The 20,208-nt window shown below is 32.8% G+C and overlaps 1 protein-coding gene across 1 annotated transcript in view; it reads right to left on the bottom strand.

Moving 5' to 3' along the window:
- Positions 1–3,426, bottom strand: part of LOC123318574 (tolloid-like protein 1) — a 41,453-nt gene extending 38,027 nt beyond the window's left edge. Inside the window, exon 1 of the mRNA XM_044905246.1 lies at positions 3,029–3,426. Within this exon, the coding sequence (XP_044761181.1) occupies positions 3,029–3,221 (193 nt within the window). The 5' untranslated portion in view covers positions 3,222–3,426. The remainder of the gene's footprint in view (positions 1–3,028) is intronic.
- Between the last annotated feature and the right edge of the window lie 16,782 nt (positions 3,427–20,208).

Raw genomic sequence — 20,208 nt, 5'->3', positions numbered from 1 at the left:
TCGTTGCCAATTTAGCTGACAATTTTCTCACAAAATCATGACCAAAATTATGTCCAATTTGATATTGAAGAAGATATTGATATCGAAGGAAGTGGCCCATTTTGTGAGTGTTGATGATTTTGATGAGAAGCTACACAACACAACATAATTTGTTCTGAATAAATTCAAAAAACATTTTTAATCTTATTAATTTTATTTTTTGCATTTTCGCTACCCAATGCGCCAAGTTATCTTGTTACCTCAAGCTAAATGCATTTTGTCTCAACTGTTCCGTTTGTTGACGTTAGTTTTCAGATGATATTTCACCAAATGTTGTTCATCTGTGCACTTTTTCAATATACTGATGAGGGCCAAAAGCCCGAAACACGTGTCTACGGTTAATATTTCTCAGAGGGTTGTGTCCGTTAAATTTTTTCTATATGTTAATATTTTATAACTCCATTTTTTGAGTTTATTCATTTTTCGATTAATCGACTTAAAACAATAAGGCAGGTTTTGTCTGCTCTTCGTTTTAACCACGTGAAACCGTGAGCATGAGCTTCTGAAAAATAATTACTTTCACTAGATAAAACAAAAGCAGTGCGACTTTCTAACTTGAAATAAATTTAGTATATCAAATACAGTTTTTGTTTTGTGAATAATTTCGAACTAGTCAATAATTATTTCGAATTGACTTTTTTCATGTAAAACAATGTTCAACAAAATGTTTTATTTAACTGAAACCTACAAGTTTGAAATTTTAATGATGACTGACTACGAGGATAGGACAGATACTGAGAGAGAAGTATCCTGATACTTGTATATCCTATGTCGCAGTACCGTGAGGAAGATTTAAAAACAGTTTCGGGAAAATGAACAGTTGAAAGATGCGAATAATCTTTGTCATTGTGAGGGCCCTCACTGAAAATGAATGCATGGTTTTATCTTTTCAAAAAAATCCTTATATCCCTACCAGACAGATAGATAGGGAAATCTTCAGTGATGGGAATTTTAAAATGCAGAATATTCATTCGCTCAAAATGACAATCCTCACTGAAGATAATCCCAATGGAAGACTCCAGTTTTGGGAAAAAATTATGGATATAAAATCACCCTCTGGCTGTATTTCACCAATAACTCAAATAATTTCCTTGCAATGCTTCAAAATGTGTCAAGAATGATTCATGTAGACCTGTGCTTTCACTCAGAAAAATAAGTCTAACAGTGTCAAATCACAAGATCCTGAAGGCAAATAAATCTACGTCACCGATTCTGGAAATAACACGGTCTGGAATCTTTTTATGTGGTGATTGCTGAGTTCCTCTGGAGGTATTACACGTAGCTGTTTAAACCACATGTCCTCAGTATCAGTATTTTCCAGTTTTGGCCATAAAGAAGTTGTGATCATGGTCGCTTAATCTGGTACAGTTAACGGTTATGGCTCTTCCAGCATTATTTTCGGAAAAGTGCGGATCACAATTCGCACCATTCAGAGTGTTCTGTTGCAGTATCCAATTGTCCCAAAGCATGAAATAAACTTGTGGTAGCAATTTTTGTGTCAATTGAATTTAGGCCTTCCACAGTAAATTTTCGCGCATAATATGCCATATAAGTAGTTGACTCAGACTCTGCTATGAGGCGTCTGATGTTTGAAATATAAAACACAGGCGCGCACTTTTGAAAACTCAATATGAAAGACCCTTTACTAGATAGAAATTTTGTAAACACGTCCTGCTTCAGGACAAGTAAACGTTCACTTAAAATGTCGAGGTAAATCTTCGAAATTGTCGGTATTGGACAGACAACAACCCATACTCGATGAAGGAAGGGCAGACTCAATATCAAGAAACAGTCAAGGTTTAGGCAGGGATTGCTCATGATGGATTGAAAGAATCAGTTTTCTTCTCAAGAAATATCATCTCATGATGCTCATGTTGGATTGAAAGAATCAGTTTTCTTCTCAAGAAATGTCAATGGAGCTGGATATTTACATTTTTTGCAAGAAGTACTAGTTCCTAGTTTGACTGCTCTGTTTCCTAATCCTAACCAAACCGATGTCCCGAATAGAAACATCTGGTTTCAACGGTGTGCCTCCCAATTCTGCAAGACCTATACATATCTGGATGTTATTATAACTCAAGAAAGTACTTGGAAAGCAAAGTTTTTTTGGCCAAACTAGGAAACATTGAGCAGTTACAAGAACGAAAACACAATAGCGGAGACGAATTTCTGCCGAAGTTAGAATATGGTCAATTAGATAATGAAAAACATTTTGAACCTTTATTGAAGAAACATATATTTGAGTTGATATCAGATAAATAAGCTGTTCAGATGTTTACTCGATATACACTTTGAGAATAAAACATTCGTTGAGTGATTTCCATTTATTTCAATTATTCCTATAGAACATTTTCTCACATCATAAAGAGAGCGATCTGAAATTCTAATCGACCTGTACGAGCATGGATTTATTGACAAATTTATTCATTTCACAATCACGATAAATTATTACTTGATTCAATTGTATTGAATTTATTCCAAGTTAGAGACTCGTACTGCGGACTACATACTATTAGGAACAAAACTTCAAATCTTCTCCAACAGGATGAATTTTCGATGTGAATGAATACTTTTTGAAAAGCTTTCGCTGTGCCAAAAGTATTTTCAGAATTAATTATTGAGGTGTTCGTATTATGTTATTGTTATGATTAGTTAATATTCGGTAATTTAATATTATGTTTTTTCACTGTGAACTGATTACTAGGGTCAACAACTCAAAATACTAAAATATTGGAATTTGACAATATGATATTGGATTGAATGATGATTGTAAGTAACGAACATAAAGCGAAGCTGCGAGACTGTTTTTCCTCCCCTGATAACTAATTGATGGATTTTATCTAAATAATCGAAAAAAGAATAAATTAAACATTATTTTAGGATAACACGACAATTACAACATGTAGTTGTTTGTATACTTTTCATCTTCACATACAACTATCAAAACAAAATCGATTGTTGCAAACTTGCAGAATATCATGCAACTTACCAGCTTTACATGGATCCATGAAAATATCATTAGAAACTTTACGAGGAAACTGTTTGCTGAGCAGTTCTTCAATACTGTATTTAGAACTTCTGGTCCTCATTTTAGAATCACTATTATCCACTTTTTCCTCACTCACAACTGTACAAATAATGAAATTAATAGACAAAATAACTATCCTTACTCGAAGATCCATTTTGATGAACGAAAATTATTTCACTTTTTCGATACTTAAGTTTCATGTATCATGTAATCCTCATCCAAATTGTAATATGGAGAAGATTAGATGGTTAAGATTCTCTTAGTTGATTATTGGAGGAATACTACAGAACAGTTCATATATGAGATGTTTGTTTCCTTTATCAATAATGTTGGACAAAGATCATTTGCTGTTGACGTGCCTCTGAAGATTTCATTTGTACATCCCTGGAATCGAGGAGAATACAGTATCAGTAAAGATAAGAAATTGTTTATTATGTAGACTGAATCAAAGGAGTGACTACTTTCAATGAATTGGTTATTGAATGAGCAGTATCGTTTGCTTTGTAATATGTTCACCGCAAATATACTTGAGGAGTATTTTCGTTTGTAATGGCATATTCTTAGATCTCAGACAGCGGTGGTATTTCAAAAATCAGCATTATGTAGGGAATATCTGCTCTACTATTGAATTCCTAATATACAGGGTGATTCACTGCGATGGCTTATAAGACATTTATGGAGATATAATTTTGTGATGATTATTCCACTCATTCCATTTTTTGTGAAAAATATTCCACATCGATAAAACATGCAAACCAGTAAAATAGCAAGTCAATTTTTAGCGATAAAATTCTCAAATTCAAGATAGCTTCGGAAATGCGTGTTTGTCAAATACTACTCTTCGACATATTTTCTGGTGAAATAGTCTTGTTGAATACTACTAGAGAATCAATATTTATGCTATAGGGAAGTTTTTTCATTATTAGGTATTTACCACTGTTTGTTTTTCGGACCTATAATGTACAGAGTGCTTCTGAAAAGATCATCAAGTTGGACAAATCGCATTCATCAAATTCACAACCTATATTTTCTATTGTTGCTGTTGATTCTACCTGAAAAAGAGGAGGGGTTACTTAAAAAGTGTTACTTAAATAAACCGTATAACTGAAATGATATCTTCCTTATTCATCAAAGAAAAACTACTTGATTATTTCGGAAATCTCAGAAAAAAAACTAAAATTATATGTTCTGATTGATAGTTTTGACTTTTCATGAATTGTTTCTAATAAATTTCTGTGTTGGAAGTTTTGATTTTGATCATTGATGAAGTGTAAAAATTAGTCATTAAATTTCAAGTGTGTTCTGTTTTCTGGAAGTTACAGAATGATCAAGTGGCAACCAGTGTTATAACACTACATAATAAAAGAATTGAAGATACTTAGATTTCTTCGAATAACCCACTCAAAAGAAATACGTTAAAATTAGCGACCTTCCGTTTTCACCATTTTTCTTATAAGAATCCCAGTAGCTCATGAACTATTGAGTTCTTCCCAGGGTGTGGCGCGATGTTGAAATTGCCATAAAATGAGATATGTCACGAAGCTAAGATATACTGGTTGTGCAATCTGAAATAAAAAAGTAGTAGGATTTTTCCTCTTTAACAGGAAGTTTCCATAGAAGTGCAATAAGCCATATCGGTTGATCAGCCTGTATATAGGGTAGGTATGTTTCACAATCAACAACTTGTTGGTTTTATAGGGAGAATTTACCAAATTTTTGCTAATAATAACTGCTTTATTGTTTAATTTATAGACTGATATATACTACTTACTATTAATGCCAAAAAATCTGTAATTATTGTAATATAGAAAATAGGGGATTTCAAGAGTAAATGGACAAACAAAAACCGTGAATAGGGGGCATTTAGCCGACTTCAAAAAACACCCCATAAAACACCTCATATGTGTGTCTTAGGTACTCCGATACGAATGAAAATTCATTATCAAGTTAAAGTTGCAGTTTCAATGAAACAGAACATTAAAATTTGACAAAAAAAATCAGGACCGCAATCATTGGGGTAACATTCAAATTCAAACCTATGAAAAACACTCTGTATGTTGTTTTTCATCATAATTTTAATATTTTAGTCGTCTGTACGATTGAATGATTGATCAATGAATCGTTGTTGTTTTCCATTCGCGGATTATTTTTAATGAATAATTGTTTTGTGGTCAAACACATTTTAAAAAAACAGCGCTGCATAAACATGGATTTGCAAATAATGTTCAACTGAGTTTTTCCGTTCTGAATATACGTTTTTCATTTGTTTTTGAAATTTATAGCGCATCTGGTTATTCAGAATTATCATTTAAATTATATTGATAATGAAGAACAAATTGCAATTGTGTATTCTTAAATATATTTTCATGAAGTGGGGTATTCCTCAGAGTCGTCTGACCACGGAACAATTATTAATCAATCTGATCAACTGGTGGGGCAACCTAAAAATTAATTTATATGGTGACAATCATACATGCAGGCAACGAAAATAATAAAATTATGATTGAAAACTTTATACGGGGTATTTCTTACGAGTTTGCAGTTGAGCAAAGACACCGACTTACTTTATGCTTAGTATAGATTTTCAGTCGAATCGATCCAGAATACCAGGAATCATAGTCGAACGAAAATTTGAGAAAGTCAGGAAAACCTCCTGTACAACGGAGTACCGATGAAGTGTTTTTGAACTCAGCTCAACGCCCTCTATTCACGGTTTGTCCGTTTGAGCCTTGTACCTATATGTTACGGCTAAAGATAGGTGTGAACATAAACTTATGTTCGTAGGGAAAAGATTACCGTTACGTAAAATAATATGTTTTGCCGATGATACCAATATTCTTGTTTCTGTTGCTGATATTGAGCAAGTCAGACTTGATGTTGCTAGCATTTGTACCGATATTTTTGAATGGTCGAGGAAAAATGGTTTGTTGATTAATATCTCCAAGGGCCTGTTCCGATATTGCTGGTTTTACTGTCCCGCAATCGAATAACAATAGAACTCGAACGACTGGGCCAATAGGCATCGTCTCTGAAATACTGACAGTACTGTTCAGGAATATCGGAACAGACGGCAAAACTCATGCGGTGCATTTTTCACTGAGAGATGTGACGCAATTCGAACTGCGGATTGTGAAATTCTTTTCGCTGAACACACAAGACTTCTGTTATTGTAGTGAATGCTAGATGTCCATGGACTGAGCATATAGAATTTCTGTGTGGGAAACTACGTAGCAGTTGTTTTCCACTGAAATTCATGAAAAACTATTGCAGTAATGCAATATTGAGAACAATTATTTACTTTGCTAGTATTCATTGTCATTTGAGATATGGTTTGTTGAATTGGGGATGTTCAACTGATGTTAAGAGAATATTCCTTTCACAGAAGTATTCAATTGGAATACTTGCTGGGATTCTTTTTCGAGAAACATGTAGATCAGCTTTCAAAGATTAAAGAGTCTACGTGTATTCTATTAGATCAAGAAAATAATTTGGCGAATTGTTCGATAGGAATAGATCATATTTGGATCAATTTACTGAAGAAGGAACTGTCATCCGGTAATTTCAAAATTAAATGAATCAACGTTTGTATGCAGTCTCTGTTTCTATGTATTGACAATTAATGTCAACCAAAGCCACAATTCAAAAGATTTTCGAAAATAGATTTTTCGTCTGATGAAGGAGTCTGATATAGACTCCGAAACGTTACCACTTAAAATTATAATTTCAACGTTATTTATTTTCAGTTCATTGTCAGGCAACAATTTTTTCTAGTTAATTTGCTCCTGACAAATTAGTGAAAGAATTTACGCAGGAGCAAATCGTCGATTTCATTTTTAATTGATTTTGTTTCAGAGATTGGGAGTGAAAACCCTAAAAAGTTCATTAAGAAATTGAGAATGCTTACATTAACAGGATTATATATTTTTGAAATTTGCGTTTATGTGTATAGGAATAGATCTTTATTTATAGCAGATACGAGTCATGTTTATAACACTAGAGGAATTTGTTTTTTATGGGATGCAAGATTTTTAATGCATTACCTGTCGAAATACAAAGTGCTGCAAATGTATTTGTCTTTGAAAACAGGGTTAAATCATTACTTCTGGATAAGAATTGTTATTCCATTTCATAGTTTTTGAATGAACGATTATATTTGACGTTTTCTTTTGTTTATATGCCTTGTATATTTAACATAAGAAATAAAGATTATTATTATTATTGTTAGGATTAGCCGGCTGAAATTAGGTTTAGCTTCGGGTATTTGCTAATGTTAGTTTCTTCTATCGTTAGCCAGCTAATCTTAAGTGTAACCACTGCCCATCGGGTAATAATGTAGAAGCTAATAGAAAAGAAGAAAAATATTAGCAAGGCTTGAGGGGCGCAAATTTTCTGCACTCAAAAAATGTAAAGAAACAGTATAATCAGACTATTAATGCACTCCATTTTTTTGTATAAATTTCACATATTTTCAATACCAGAAAAGCATTCTGTTAAGCAGATAAATTGAGAATGAGCATATTATATTTGTTTCTACTGTGTCTCAGAGCATTCTTATTAGCGAATCTAAAAATCTAAAGGCTCAATGACAAAATTCGAGACGAACATGCTATTTTCAGTGTGAGGGAAAACTGTAGAGTTAATTCATTTTCATTTTCCTTCTTGTTAATATTATTCATGATTTGCAAGGGAACTGAATGAGCAAAAGGCGAGAATCAAGACAAGAATGGTGCCGCTAACTTCTTCTTCAAAATTAATTCCAAAGGTCAAATTCTTTAGAAATATAAGCTGTACCCAATCTTGTTTGTAGATAACCGGACTATTTCGCTGATAAGCTTTACGATGAATGCACTTGAATCCTCCGGGATGATTCATCAAGGGTGGGGACATGAAGTTTTTTTGAATCCGTATGTTCAATGACTCAGAAAGAAATATTTAACAAAATCAGCTAGAAAAAGTTTTCAACTATTTTCATTTTCATAGTTTCTTTTTTCTTATTTTTTGCGAAAGTATTGAGGCTGGAAAGAAATTTCAACCTTTCATTAACTATCGTTTCTATTTCGTAGAAAACTTTTCCATAAACCCAATTATTGTATGGTAGGGAAAATATACTTTTGTTCACACAAAAAAATACTCTATATCTAATGTCTAATATTTCATTTTCTTGTGACGTCATACTCTGGTTTTTCAAAGGACAATTGACTATCTACGTTCCTATTGTCCTGTGGAAAACTGTATATCTAACTTCTGTAAGTGAATTGATTCAAAAAAAATTAGTCTCGATTTGAAGAGCATCAATCTCTTAAACGAATGAAAATATCTCTTTATCTAAATGTTAAATTGAAAACCAATGCGCTTTATGTCACGAAACCTCAATACATTAGGATTCGATTATATTTTGCATATTCTATTCTTTTTTATTCCCATCCGATCATTCAAAAGACAGCACCCTTCTGGGTGTCCATCGAATACATTTTTAGCCGTTTCGTTTCGGATAATGTGCACATTAGCCGGCTAAAGATTTCCTGATGCAGATGAATACTTTATCGATCATTAGACGGTCCTCGAATATAAACCTAAGTTTAGCCAGCTAATCTTATGTTTATGCTCACATCTATCTATAGCCGTAATATACATTGTGTATCTGAATTAGTTTCTTCAAAACGTATTCCTCGACGGAGTTACATCCCTTCAAATTAACGACCCTTATGTTGAAATGCATTTGATTACTACCGCAACACAAATCATAAAATTTGGTAGGACTCTTGGTACTTAGGACCTTAATCTACTACTGTGAGGATACTATGAAAATTTTCATAAGGGTGCGTCTGGAAGTGTTACCAATTGCACGCTCATAATCATTCAGGAATATTCTAGAAATAATTTGATATATTGTTCGATGATGAGAATTGTTCAAGTCCGTTTATTTCGTAAAAGGTACGTCCCATACTGTTGAACAGCATCATTTTTCCGCATCAGAATTGGGCTATATTGAGGTATGAAAAACTTATTGTAAAATTCATTCTTGTTCCGAGTTAAAGATGATCATGATGGAAATCAGTTCACTGTTGAGTTCGAGCTCTTTTGTGAAAAAAAAACAAAAAAAATACATCCTTCTCAATTGTTGTTAAAGAATTATGAAGATATGGTATTAAGCAATAAATTTGAGGCATTCAATGAGTATCGGTAAGGAATTTGAATCAGTAGTACTGAAGTTGTGTGTCGTTACTTTAGTTTAGGAATAAGCAGCAAGTCAGAGCAATCGAAATATTTGCGAATTATATTCATCTTGCTATTTTATGATGAACGCCAATTCCGGCATCAGAGTAAATTACTACTTTATGATTTATTAGCTGTAGATTAAACAATTATTGGTGATTTCAGATACGTCACATTGAGTTCCTATAATCAACTCGGTTATTTGGATTTTACAAATCATAAATAATTCGAGGAGGCATCTACAAATTTACTGGTTTCAATTTAGACTTCTATTGAGCTGGCTCATGTTCAAATGAAAATGGTAATATAATCCATCCATATATTCATTCAACCATTATTGGAATGAAGAGTGTGCACATATGCAGTGGCACTTTATGCATATGGCAAAGTCACGCCGTATACCAGAATGAATAAATAGTCCGTAAACACCTCATAAAAGAGCTATTGGGAGTTCTCAAAAAAATACCAAAAAAATCAATCCTCTGCGGAAACATATTTTTCCAAAACAGTGAATTTTTTATACTACGTTACTTTTCTGGGTACATCGTTTATAAATGAATCGAATTCAACAGTTAGTACTTGGTGACATATTCTTTGTAATATATTTCAATAGATATGCACGAAAGAACAGCTTTTGACGTTATTTAAAAAAAAAAAACCGTGAATTCAACTGAAGGAAGAAATATCCAATAAAATTTCTTTTTTCGACTGACTGTTGAGGTCTCAAGAAAACATTTCTTGAGACCTCAACAGTGAGAAATGATAATAGTATCATTTCTCTTTTATAATGTTATGAGTGGATACTTCAAGAATGTACATAATTTGTACATTACTATATTGAATGCCCGAACTGTCTGCCCCCTATACTATGATATATGCTCGAAATTTGGAGATGCTTGTCTCTGTAGTCGCGCATAAAAATGAACGGAAGATGCACAGGGTGGACAAAATTCGTTATCTACTGAGGTGATCTCGAGAAGACTTTTTGGCTTTTCGACTGATCCAAATCTGAAAACAGAACCGGTCTATAATTTTTAGATTTTGAGTTATAAACAAAAATTGAGAAATTACCATTTTTAATAATGCTAATTTACTCGCTTGTTTCAACTCGTCCTTTGAAATTAGTGTTACTAGAGGCTTTTTGTCATGAGTAATTCGAATATGAAATTGAAAAATTTTTCCATTCAGCCATACAGGGCATTCTTCAAACAATTTTTGCGTTTGCCTTGCTGCTGATTTTTTGCTGATTTCGAAAATGTATCATATCTAATTATTCACCCAAATATTCCGTGAGAAAAAATATTTACTCTTTTCTTCGACTATCAAATAATAAGCTGTTCCATAAAGACTTCTACATATTCATTTATATTCAATGGAACCTATACTCTGTGAACGGAATAACTGATTGTCGAATTATTTTTCCATGCATCTGTTTCTTCCGTATTAGAAATATTCCATTTGATATTATTGAAAAAAAAAACGATTCAATAACCCTTTTTCCATTTATGAAAGGAACTATAGCGAAGTAAGTATTATTCCATAAGAAAAATACAATAATTGCAACAGAACTCTTCACATTGGTAGTGTGAGAAATATATGTGTATGGATGAACATGGTTCAAAATTCAAACAATACCGTTGAAATATTTCTATACCAGGTGACGTTTGATTGTGACCTATTATTAATCACCATGAAACATTGCTATTGAATTTTTTTATTGAATAATACGTAATCCATCAGTTCCTCTCATGAATGAAAAAATGATGAGTGAATCAAATTTTTCCCCTTCAACATAACAGATAAAAGATTTTCACTTCGTATAAAAAATTATTCGACAATCGATATTTTCGATCAGAGAGTATAGACTCCACGAAAACTAAATGCATAATCAACATTCGCTGTGGTGAACCCTAGATACAACCTACTTATTATACAATAGTGAAACGAAAAGTAGGAAACATTTCATATTTTTTCTCATGAAATTTAGGTTAATAAAGTGGTTTCATATGATTCATTTTGTGAATCGGCAAAAAATTTGCAGCAAAATAAAAGAACCCTCAACTATAGTTTCCATTTGGAAAAAAGAAAGCTTCAAATGGCTCCAGAATCATTGAGTATTAATAATCAAGTATTATTGAATAACCAAAGGTAACAATTATTTCCGAGTACAAATTGGAATAAGCGAGATATTTAGCCTTGTCCTAATTTCTGGATCCCAATCGTTGAAAAACGAGAGAGAAATCCGTATTTGAAACAGATTCATTATACAGAGTGGGCAAAATTCGTTGTCTACTGAAGGGATCTCGAGAACTATAGCAGGTAGAAGAAATCTGATAACACATTTTCGAGCTCTTTTTTCTTGACTAATCCAAAACTGAAGCAGATCTAGCCTAATAGATTTTGAGTTATGAACGAAAATTGAGAAATTGTCATTTTCAATGAAGCTGAGTAATTCGCTTATTTGATTTCGTATTCGAAATCCGTTGTTACATACATAGGCACTTTTTTATGAGGAATTCGAATATGATATTTTTGAATTTTTTTATCTAGTCATTTTCGAGATACGACAAGGAATTTTGATTTTTCAAATGTAAACTATAGTGGAAATTTATTTCTCGTTGCTACAATTTTTTTGGATGATTTCAAAAATGTATCATATATGTCGCTATTCATATGAATATTACACGAGAGAAAAATTTAATACTTTTACCTGCTGAATTATAAGTAGACTGGCATTACCATAGCGACCATTGAATATGCATTATCTTTTGTGAACCTGAGCCTCTTTGATTGGAATCACGGAGTGAAAAATAAAATTTAAGAAACAAGAATATAAAATTATGAACAATTAAGAAACAGAACGGAAAACGCCCTGAGAGAAGTCACCAGTATTCACATCGGCAACGCTATTTTGGCAAGCTTATCTACAATGGTTCACAATTCGAGCACTGATAGATGTACTCATCTTTCATCATCTTACTCTTTGTAAATATTATAAATACAGTACTATTGAATTTTTTCATATAATTGACCTTTTGAGTTTTTTTTATATATAGAAAAACCGATAATTGAATAAATTTTCTTCTTTAATAATCAGACAAAAGTCTTTTACTCTCTTAAGGATATCGATATCGATATCGATATATAAAAGAAAAATTTATTTGACTGTCGAATCACCACATAGAATTATGTGGAGTTCACGAACCATTATCCATTTTCAACGGTCGCTATGGTTACGCCAGCCTACTGAAAATTCAACGGTGAATCGGAAAGCAGCAAAAAGTATTGAATTTTTTTCTTATGTTATATTCATATGAATAACGACATATAATACATTTTTGAAATCAGCAAAGAATATGCAGCAAGACGGAAGAACTTTCAACTATAGTTTACATTTGAAAAATCAGAAATCCCTGTCATATCTCTAAAATTACTGAATCGAAAAATTTAATAATATTATATTCGAATTCCTCATAAAAAAGTGCCTGTAGAATGTAACATGAGATTTCGAATACGAGTTCAAATAAGCGAGTTATTCAGTTTCATCGAAAATGACAATTTCTCAATTTTCGTTCATTACTCAAAATCTATGAACGTTAGGCTAGATCTGTTTTCAGCTTTGGATTAGTCAAGAAGAAGGAGCTCGAGAATGTGTTATCAGTTTTCTTCTAGCTGCTATAGTTCTTGAGATAACTTCAGTAGACAACGAATTTTGCCCAACCTGTACATCACTGACAAAGGTTTTAATATACCTAAATTAATAAATTCAAAAAAAAAAAAACAATAGCTTCATTTTGAACAAAAATAACGTTGCAGCTAAACTACATTACAAATCTTGAAGGTTGAATTTTTTTTAACGCTGAGGTACTTGTGATGACAATAGGTACTAAAAAAAGCATGATTTTTCATTCTCATACAGTGCGTTTGCTACTCAGTTAATGATAATATTATTTCGTCCCAATAACCGATGTGTCCTCTAGTTTTCAATAAAATCTGGATTTATTTATTAGGAAAATAAAAAAAAGTTAATGATTTTATAAAATATATCTCGAACAGTAACAGTTGGAGAAGAAAACTTATCTGTTATTGAATTTTCTAATATGCAAAGGTTTGTTTTAGAGAAAGAAGGTCTGGGTTTAAATCAAAACGACACATCGGGAGAACAATCTTAAGTAAAGATGGTTCTCCGGTATCTATGTACATCATTGTGTTACCTATTTCGAATATTTTTATCATATATAACGTTGAGTGAACACTAGCCCTGATGAAGATTTTTGAATAAAAGTCGAAACCCGTCGGCATTGTTTTCCAGAAAGGCGTTTTGATTTGAACCCAGGCCTTCTTCCTCTAAATTAAACCTTTGCATATCAGAAAAAAGAGGTCTCAGACATTTTGTCCATTTAATTTTCTGTTATCTCAATATCGGAACATCTTGATTTGTCTCAATTTAGAAGTGAAAAAGTTGTATGCTGAAAGACCAAAATGTATTTAGTCTTATTCATTTATTCTGTTATTTCCAAATTTGCAAATGAAATTTCAGAATATTGAAATACATAATGTTTCGATTTTCGAAACCTAATAATTACTTTGTTTCAAGCAGAACCTTGAATAATAATATTTTTGATTATTTTAATCGACTCCACTGTGAACAACAAATGTACAAACCCAATATTACAAAAAAGTGTAGGGTGATCATAAGTAACGATTAATTGCAAAATGGGAAAAGTTCATACATCAACCTTTATCTTGGTAATAGAGAGAGATAGACCTATAAAATATACCTAGGTTAGGTTATTTGAAGGCACCTTGGTGTCCTCTATATAACTGCACAGTCATCAACTGAAACCAAAACAAAACTAAAGAGCATAAAATAGTTTCGATGAAATAGTCGTCAAATTAAGGAATTTAAGTTGTGAAAATTAGGGGTTATGCTTTTTTATGTCTGCAATTATAGAAATATTATTGTACCAAGAGCTTATTATATCTATATGTACAGGATGTCCGAGTTAAAGTGACGCTATAACTTATTGTGGAAACTAAGGGAGCTGGAAGAAAAAATTGAATACAAAACTTGTCTGTAATCGATTGAACTTCTATTTTTTATAACTCAACTCAATACAGGGTGCTCCGTTTTTTCCCTGTTTGTATCAACTTTCTTATTTTAAAAGGAACACCCTGTATATTATTGCAATTTTGAATTCTCAGCACCGCTTCTGAGATATTCGACTTTCTTCATAAATTTTGACAGCTATAGGTGCTCACTTAAATAGCTGATACTAGTTGTCTGATGAATGTATCGAAACCAAATTTTTTCAACTCTTATCAACATCTTGGATCATACGTTACATCTCTATTTTTAGCAATCTTATATACAACAGGGTCTTCAAAAATTAAAGTTGGAAATTGAAATAGAAGTTCAATCAAAACTTAATTTTTTCAGATGGCAACCCAGGTTCTTGATCTTGAACTTTTTCTGTAAAGTGAATAGTTTCAGAAATATGGACGAAAAAGTGCCTTTTCCCATAAGAACCAACGATAACTATTAATTAGTGTAGCTGATATATAGTTGGCTTTGATTTTTTTGATAAATTTAATCAACTAGATGGACTTATGAAAGACAAAATGTCTCTTTTACTCATAATAAGTACTCGCTCCAAATAAAAATAAATTATTTCAATTTTAAAGGAAGACTCAACTAACATATTCATTTTTCTCACAATAATCAAGTAGTTGTCAGACTACACAGAGGAAAACTCAAAAATACATAATTAGATAAGTGCTAGTTTCCATAGTTACCTTATTCTATCAGCTTAATTATTTAATTATCGTTGCTTTTTACGGGAAAATGCACTTTTGCGTCCATATTTCTGAAACTATTCCTTTTACAGAAAAAGTTTGAATATATTTTTTTTCGCATTTTAACCTGCTCTACCTGATGAACACGAAAAGAATATATATTGCCCATGTTGCCATTTGAAAAAATTAAGTTTTGATTGAACTTCTATTTGAATCTTCAATTTCAATTTTCTAAGACGCTGTATATCAGATTGCTAAAAATAGAGATGTATGATCTAAGATGTTGATAAGAGCTGGGCAAAATTTGTTTTCGATATATTCATTAGAAAACTAGTATCAGCTATTTCAGTGAGCACCTACAGCTGTCAAAATTTTAGGAAAAAGTCGAATACCTCAGTATCGGTATATAGGACCATGGTTGTCATACCAAAATTACCTAGAAATTTGACAAGGAATTCAAAAATATAGAGAGTGTCTCATTTAAAATGAGAAAGTTGATACTAACAGGGAAAAAACGGAGCTCCCTGTATTATGGTGGGTTATAAAATAATAGTTCTATCGATTACACACAAGTTTCTCATTCAACTTTTTCTTCTAGCTCCTTTAGTTTCCACAATAAGGTATAGAGACACTTTAACTCGGACACCCTGTACATAGTAACACGTTATGATTTTTTCACCATAAAAGAAATTAAATCAATCCATGCATGAAACGCTCACTCTTTGTAGCAATATGTATAAATTCGTAGAGAGGAAGTGAATATTATTATCGCTATATTTTCCAGACTACTAAAAAAAAAATTACGATTTTCTGGGTTTATTTGAAAGAAGAATATGAGTAGAAAAAATTCATCATAGGAAATCTTTACTGTTCAAGAGGTCAAATTGGTTTTGCTTCTGAATGTATCAACAGTGTACGACAAACACTCTTTATAACAATCACAAGGCAATTCTTCGATAACAATATAAAGACTTCAATTGTTGTAATGGGACAAATTGGTAATATAAATTATTTGAACAGATAAATAAGGAACAGAATAACTATAAAAGATTTAGAATATCTCATGAAATCTTCATGACAAATAAATCGAATTTATTGTTTTTGAAAGTAGCGGCATTTAAATCATCCACTTAATCATAATTGATACAAAAGTTCGGGGCGCCAACTAGGTGACAGATGAATAAGAAGCAATCTGTGTTTATGTTTGGACTTGTTCTCTCTAATTCACCCATCTCTGCAACTATGATGGAGATAAAACGGATTCAAAGGAAGAATTCTAGAATATTAGGACGTTTTTTTGAATTGTTTAATTTTCACCTTCATATCTTCATTGCATTTCAGCGCACTACCTAACAGATATTCAAATATTCCATAAAATGATAACTCAATGAAAAACGTACGAAAAAAATGGAATTTCAGTAGAATATTCCGGTGATTATTTTTGTATGTAAATAAGCAAAAGGCATTGAAAATCTGCTGAAGGTTATCTAATTGATGAGCACTTTCCACTCAGGGAAATGGAGCAAGAGATAATGAATAATGAGGGTGTTGAACAATAAAATCCAGAACAATATATATCAGTAAACACTCACGCACATAAATCCGATCCTGCACTAAGTTTTCATCATCACGTCACGTTTTCGTGCGAGGAGACGGAAGAAGAGCAGAGAAATCAAATAGCCTGCTACTGAATATCGCTCAGCATCTACTGGTTCAACTCCACTCGGGACGTTCTATTTATTGCGCCCCCCTGAGTTGGGGGTTGGTCGAGAGTATGAACGTGGGATTATGACTATCATAATAATTCGATATCTGGTGCTTATGATGAAGAACACGTTGGTTAAGACTAACGAAAAGGAATTAAATCGACCCTGATTCGTTAATGAAAAATTTGTGAACCTCACAAAATTCTCATTGTGAAGATTTTGCCTGAGTATGATAGTATTCTGCTGGTAATATTTCAAATTTCAACAAAGACACCTGAGAATTCATCTAAGTTTGACTAGATATAACTTCGAATACTTTGATGATGCTGGATTTTGAGCCCGAGATGCAGAGCATTCTAGGTGACCATTTACATATCTGATTTCTTCCAAGATCTTATAGGGAACTTTGTAGGTATTATTTTTTTGTAGCCATAACGTGTCTGATACGATATTTGTGCCTGTGCTGTATCCAAATTATATCCTTATTTTGTAAATTTCATATTCCCACTCCATGATATCCACGTAACATATTTATAACTTTGTGTTTCATAGTTAAGTGTAAATAGCCCAACTGCGGGTAGCGGACACACAAACGATTGCAAATTACCAATAGTTGAAGGGTCAGCGTTACCTACTGTACAAGATACAGGCTGGTTAATTCATTTGGTCCATATTTTCCAGGAGCCATAGCTTCGGAACCACTAGCTATATTCTGTTAGATTTTTAGGAAAAGTTTTAAGTGGATATTCTAATAGACTGACCTAGCACTGAAACCTTGAATTCAGAACAATCAGAGTAAAATTTTATTGAACTAAAATATGGCCATAAAACACCTCTCATTTCAGATATCATAAAAATGGCCGAATTATTTCGAAAGGATAGAAAAAAATGTAAAATCTCGATTTTTTGGGTCAAAAATGAGCAAGGGGTTAGACCCCCCTAAAATGACCTATTTGCTTCTCTGCATGAAAATCAGTGTGTCCTACTGTCTTAGAATATGGAGTGTATAATACCTACTTACTTTGTTGATTCCACCAAAGGAAACAGTTGATGATTCCATAGAGAATTGCACTCCAGAGAGCACTTGAAAGTGAACTGGAAAATGAAAAATGGAAAAACAATAAAATCGATTTTTTTTTAAACAGTGTCATATATCTGAGAGTTTGTTATGAAAATATAGGTTTTCTCATACTCTGGATCTACTGCAGGCAATCCCGGAAGCCTTTCTCCCTCCATTTAGTTTTTAATTTCAAAATGGCTTTTTTCGAAAATTTAAATCTGCTGTTATGCTGGTCTGATCCAATTGGAATTTCCGGTTTCGTTATCAGCGTTGATAAGGATTTCCTCCTGGCACAAAAACTCTATTTCGAAAAAACCGATTTTTTGTGTCTAAAATAAGCAAGGGGTTAGACCCCCCTTAAATGACATATTTGCTCCTCTCGATTTTTTGGGACGAAAATGAGCAACGGGTTAGATCCCCTAAAATGACCCATTTTCTACTCTGTCTGGAAATTTGGATGTTCTAATACTGTCTCAAAATATGGAATGCATAGAATTTGTTTCGAAGGATCAAGAAAATCAAAAAGTTGATGCTTCAATAGAGAATTGCACTCCAGAGAGCTCTTCGAAGTCAACTCGAAAATGAAAAGTGGAAAAACAAAAAAATTTTTTTCTCCTAAGAAGGGCCAGATATTAAAAATTTTGGTATGAAAATATAGTTTTTCGAACACGCTGAAGCTATTGCGAGCAATTTCGAAAGCCTATCTCCCTTCGTTTGTATTTTCGTCCTGGAGATGGCATCTTTCACAAATTGCAAATTTCACGTGAGAATTCGTCTAGACCGAACGGTGGTACCAAAATGGATGAAGTAATCAGATTTATTACTTGAAGAGCTGCTCTTTCAGAATATGTATCACATTCAAATCTTCGATAATTTTCCTGGAAGAAAAACCACTCGCAAGTTGACCTTCGACAAATTGCCAAAAAGATGGGGTCAGTTAAAAATTCCTCACTACCGAGCGGTTGCACCGAAATGGATGAAGTTCTCAGATTTATGACAATAAAAATTGCTATTTCAGAATATGTATCATGATTAGATCTGCGATAATTTTTCTGGAAGAAAAACTACTGGCAAATTGACCTTCGAAAAATTCCCAAAAAGATGGGGTCAGTTAAAACTTTCTCAAGACCGAACGGTTTCGCCGGGGTGGATGAAAAGTCAAGATTTCTCACAAGAACGGTTGCTTCTTCAGATTGTGTATCACGTTTAAATCTACTATGATTTTTATGCTAGATAAAACCGTACTCGAATGTTGAAAAATGAAAAAATTAAAAATTGGATTTTCTAGTAAACGGTATTAGATATACGAAAGTTTGGTAAGCAAATGTAGATTTTCGAACACGCTAAATCTATCGCCAGCAATTTCAAAAGCCCATCTCCTTTCATTTGTATTTTCATCTTGGAAATGGCATTTTTCAAAAATTGCAAATTTCAATCAGCGATTTCTCCTGTTATTTTCATCTGATCCAATTGGGATTTTCGGTACTATAATCAGCACAGAAACTCAATTTCGAAAATCTCGATCTTTCTGGTCAAAAATGAGCAAGGGTTTGACCCCCCTAAACTAACCTATTTGTTACTCTGTCTGAAAATCGGGTTGTTCTATTACTGTTTTATGGGATATGGAGTGTATAGAATTTGTTTCAAAGATTCTAGAAAACCAAAAAATTTATGCTTCAATAGAGAATTGCACTCCAGAGAGCTCTTCGAAATCAACTCGAAAATGAAAAGTGGAAAATAAAATAAAATTATTTTCTCCTATACAGGACCAGATATTTGAAATTTTGGTATGAAAATATAAGTTTTCGAACGCTATGAATCTATTGCGAGCAATTTCGGAAGCCTATCTTCCTTCGTTCAGATTTTCATCTTGGAAATGGCATTTTTCAAAAATTGCAATTTTCAATCTGCGATATCTCCTGTTGTATTCATCTGATCCAATTGGGAATTCCGGTTCTATAATCATCGTTGCCTAGGCTTCTACCCAAGCACAAAAACTCTATTTCGAAAATCTCGATTTTTAGGGTCAAAAATGAGCAAGGGGTTAGACCCCCCTCAAATGACCCAATTTCTACTCTGCCTGAAAATTATTATGTTCTATTACTGTCTCAGGATATGGAATGCATAGAATTTGTTCCGAAGATTCTAGAAAACCAAAAAGTTGATGCTTCAATAGAGAATTGCTCTCCTGAGAGCTCTTCGAAGTACATACACTCGAAAATGATAAGTAGAAAAACAAAAAATGTATAAGTGAAAAGGTTGTCGGGAACGTGGACTTTTATTTGCTGCTATTCACAAAAAAGTTTTCAACGTTCCGATGACTTTTCTCCTCTTTTTCAAGGCTGGGAAAAAATGATGAACTT

The sequence above is a fragment of the Coccinella septempunctata genome, chromosome 8 (genome assembly GCF_907165205.1).
Source record: "Coccinella septempunctata chromosome 8, icCocSept1.1, whole genome shotgun sequence".
In the NCBI taxonomy this organism is placed as follows: Eukaryota; Metazoa; Arthropoda; class Insecta; order Coleoptera; family Coccinellidae; genus Coccinella; species Coccinella septempunctata.
Note: the sequence above shows the minus strand (reverse complement) of the source record. Positions and strands in the feature narration are given on the sequence as shown.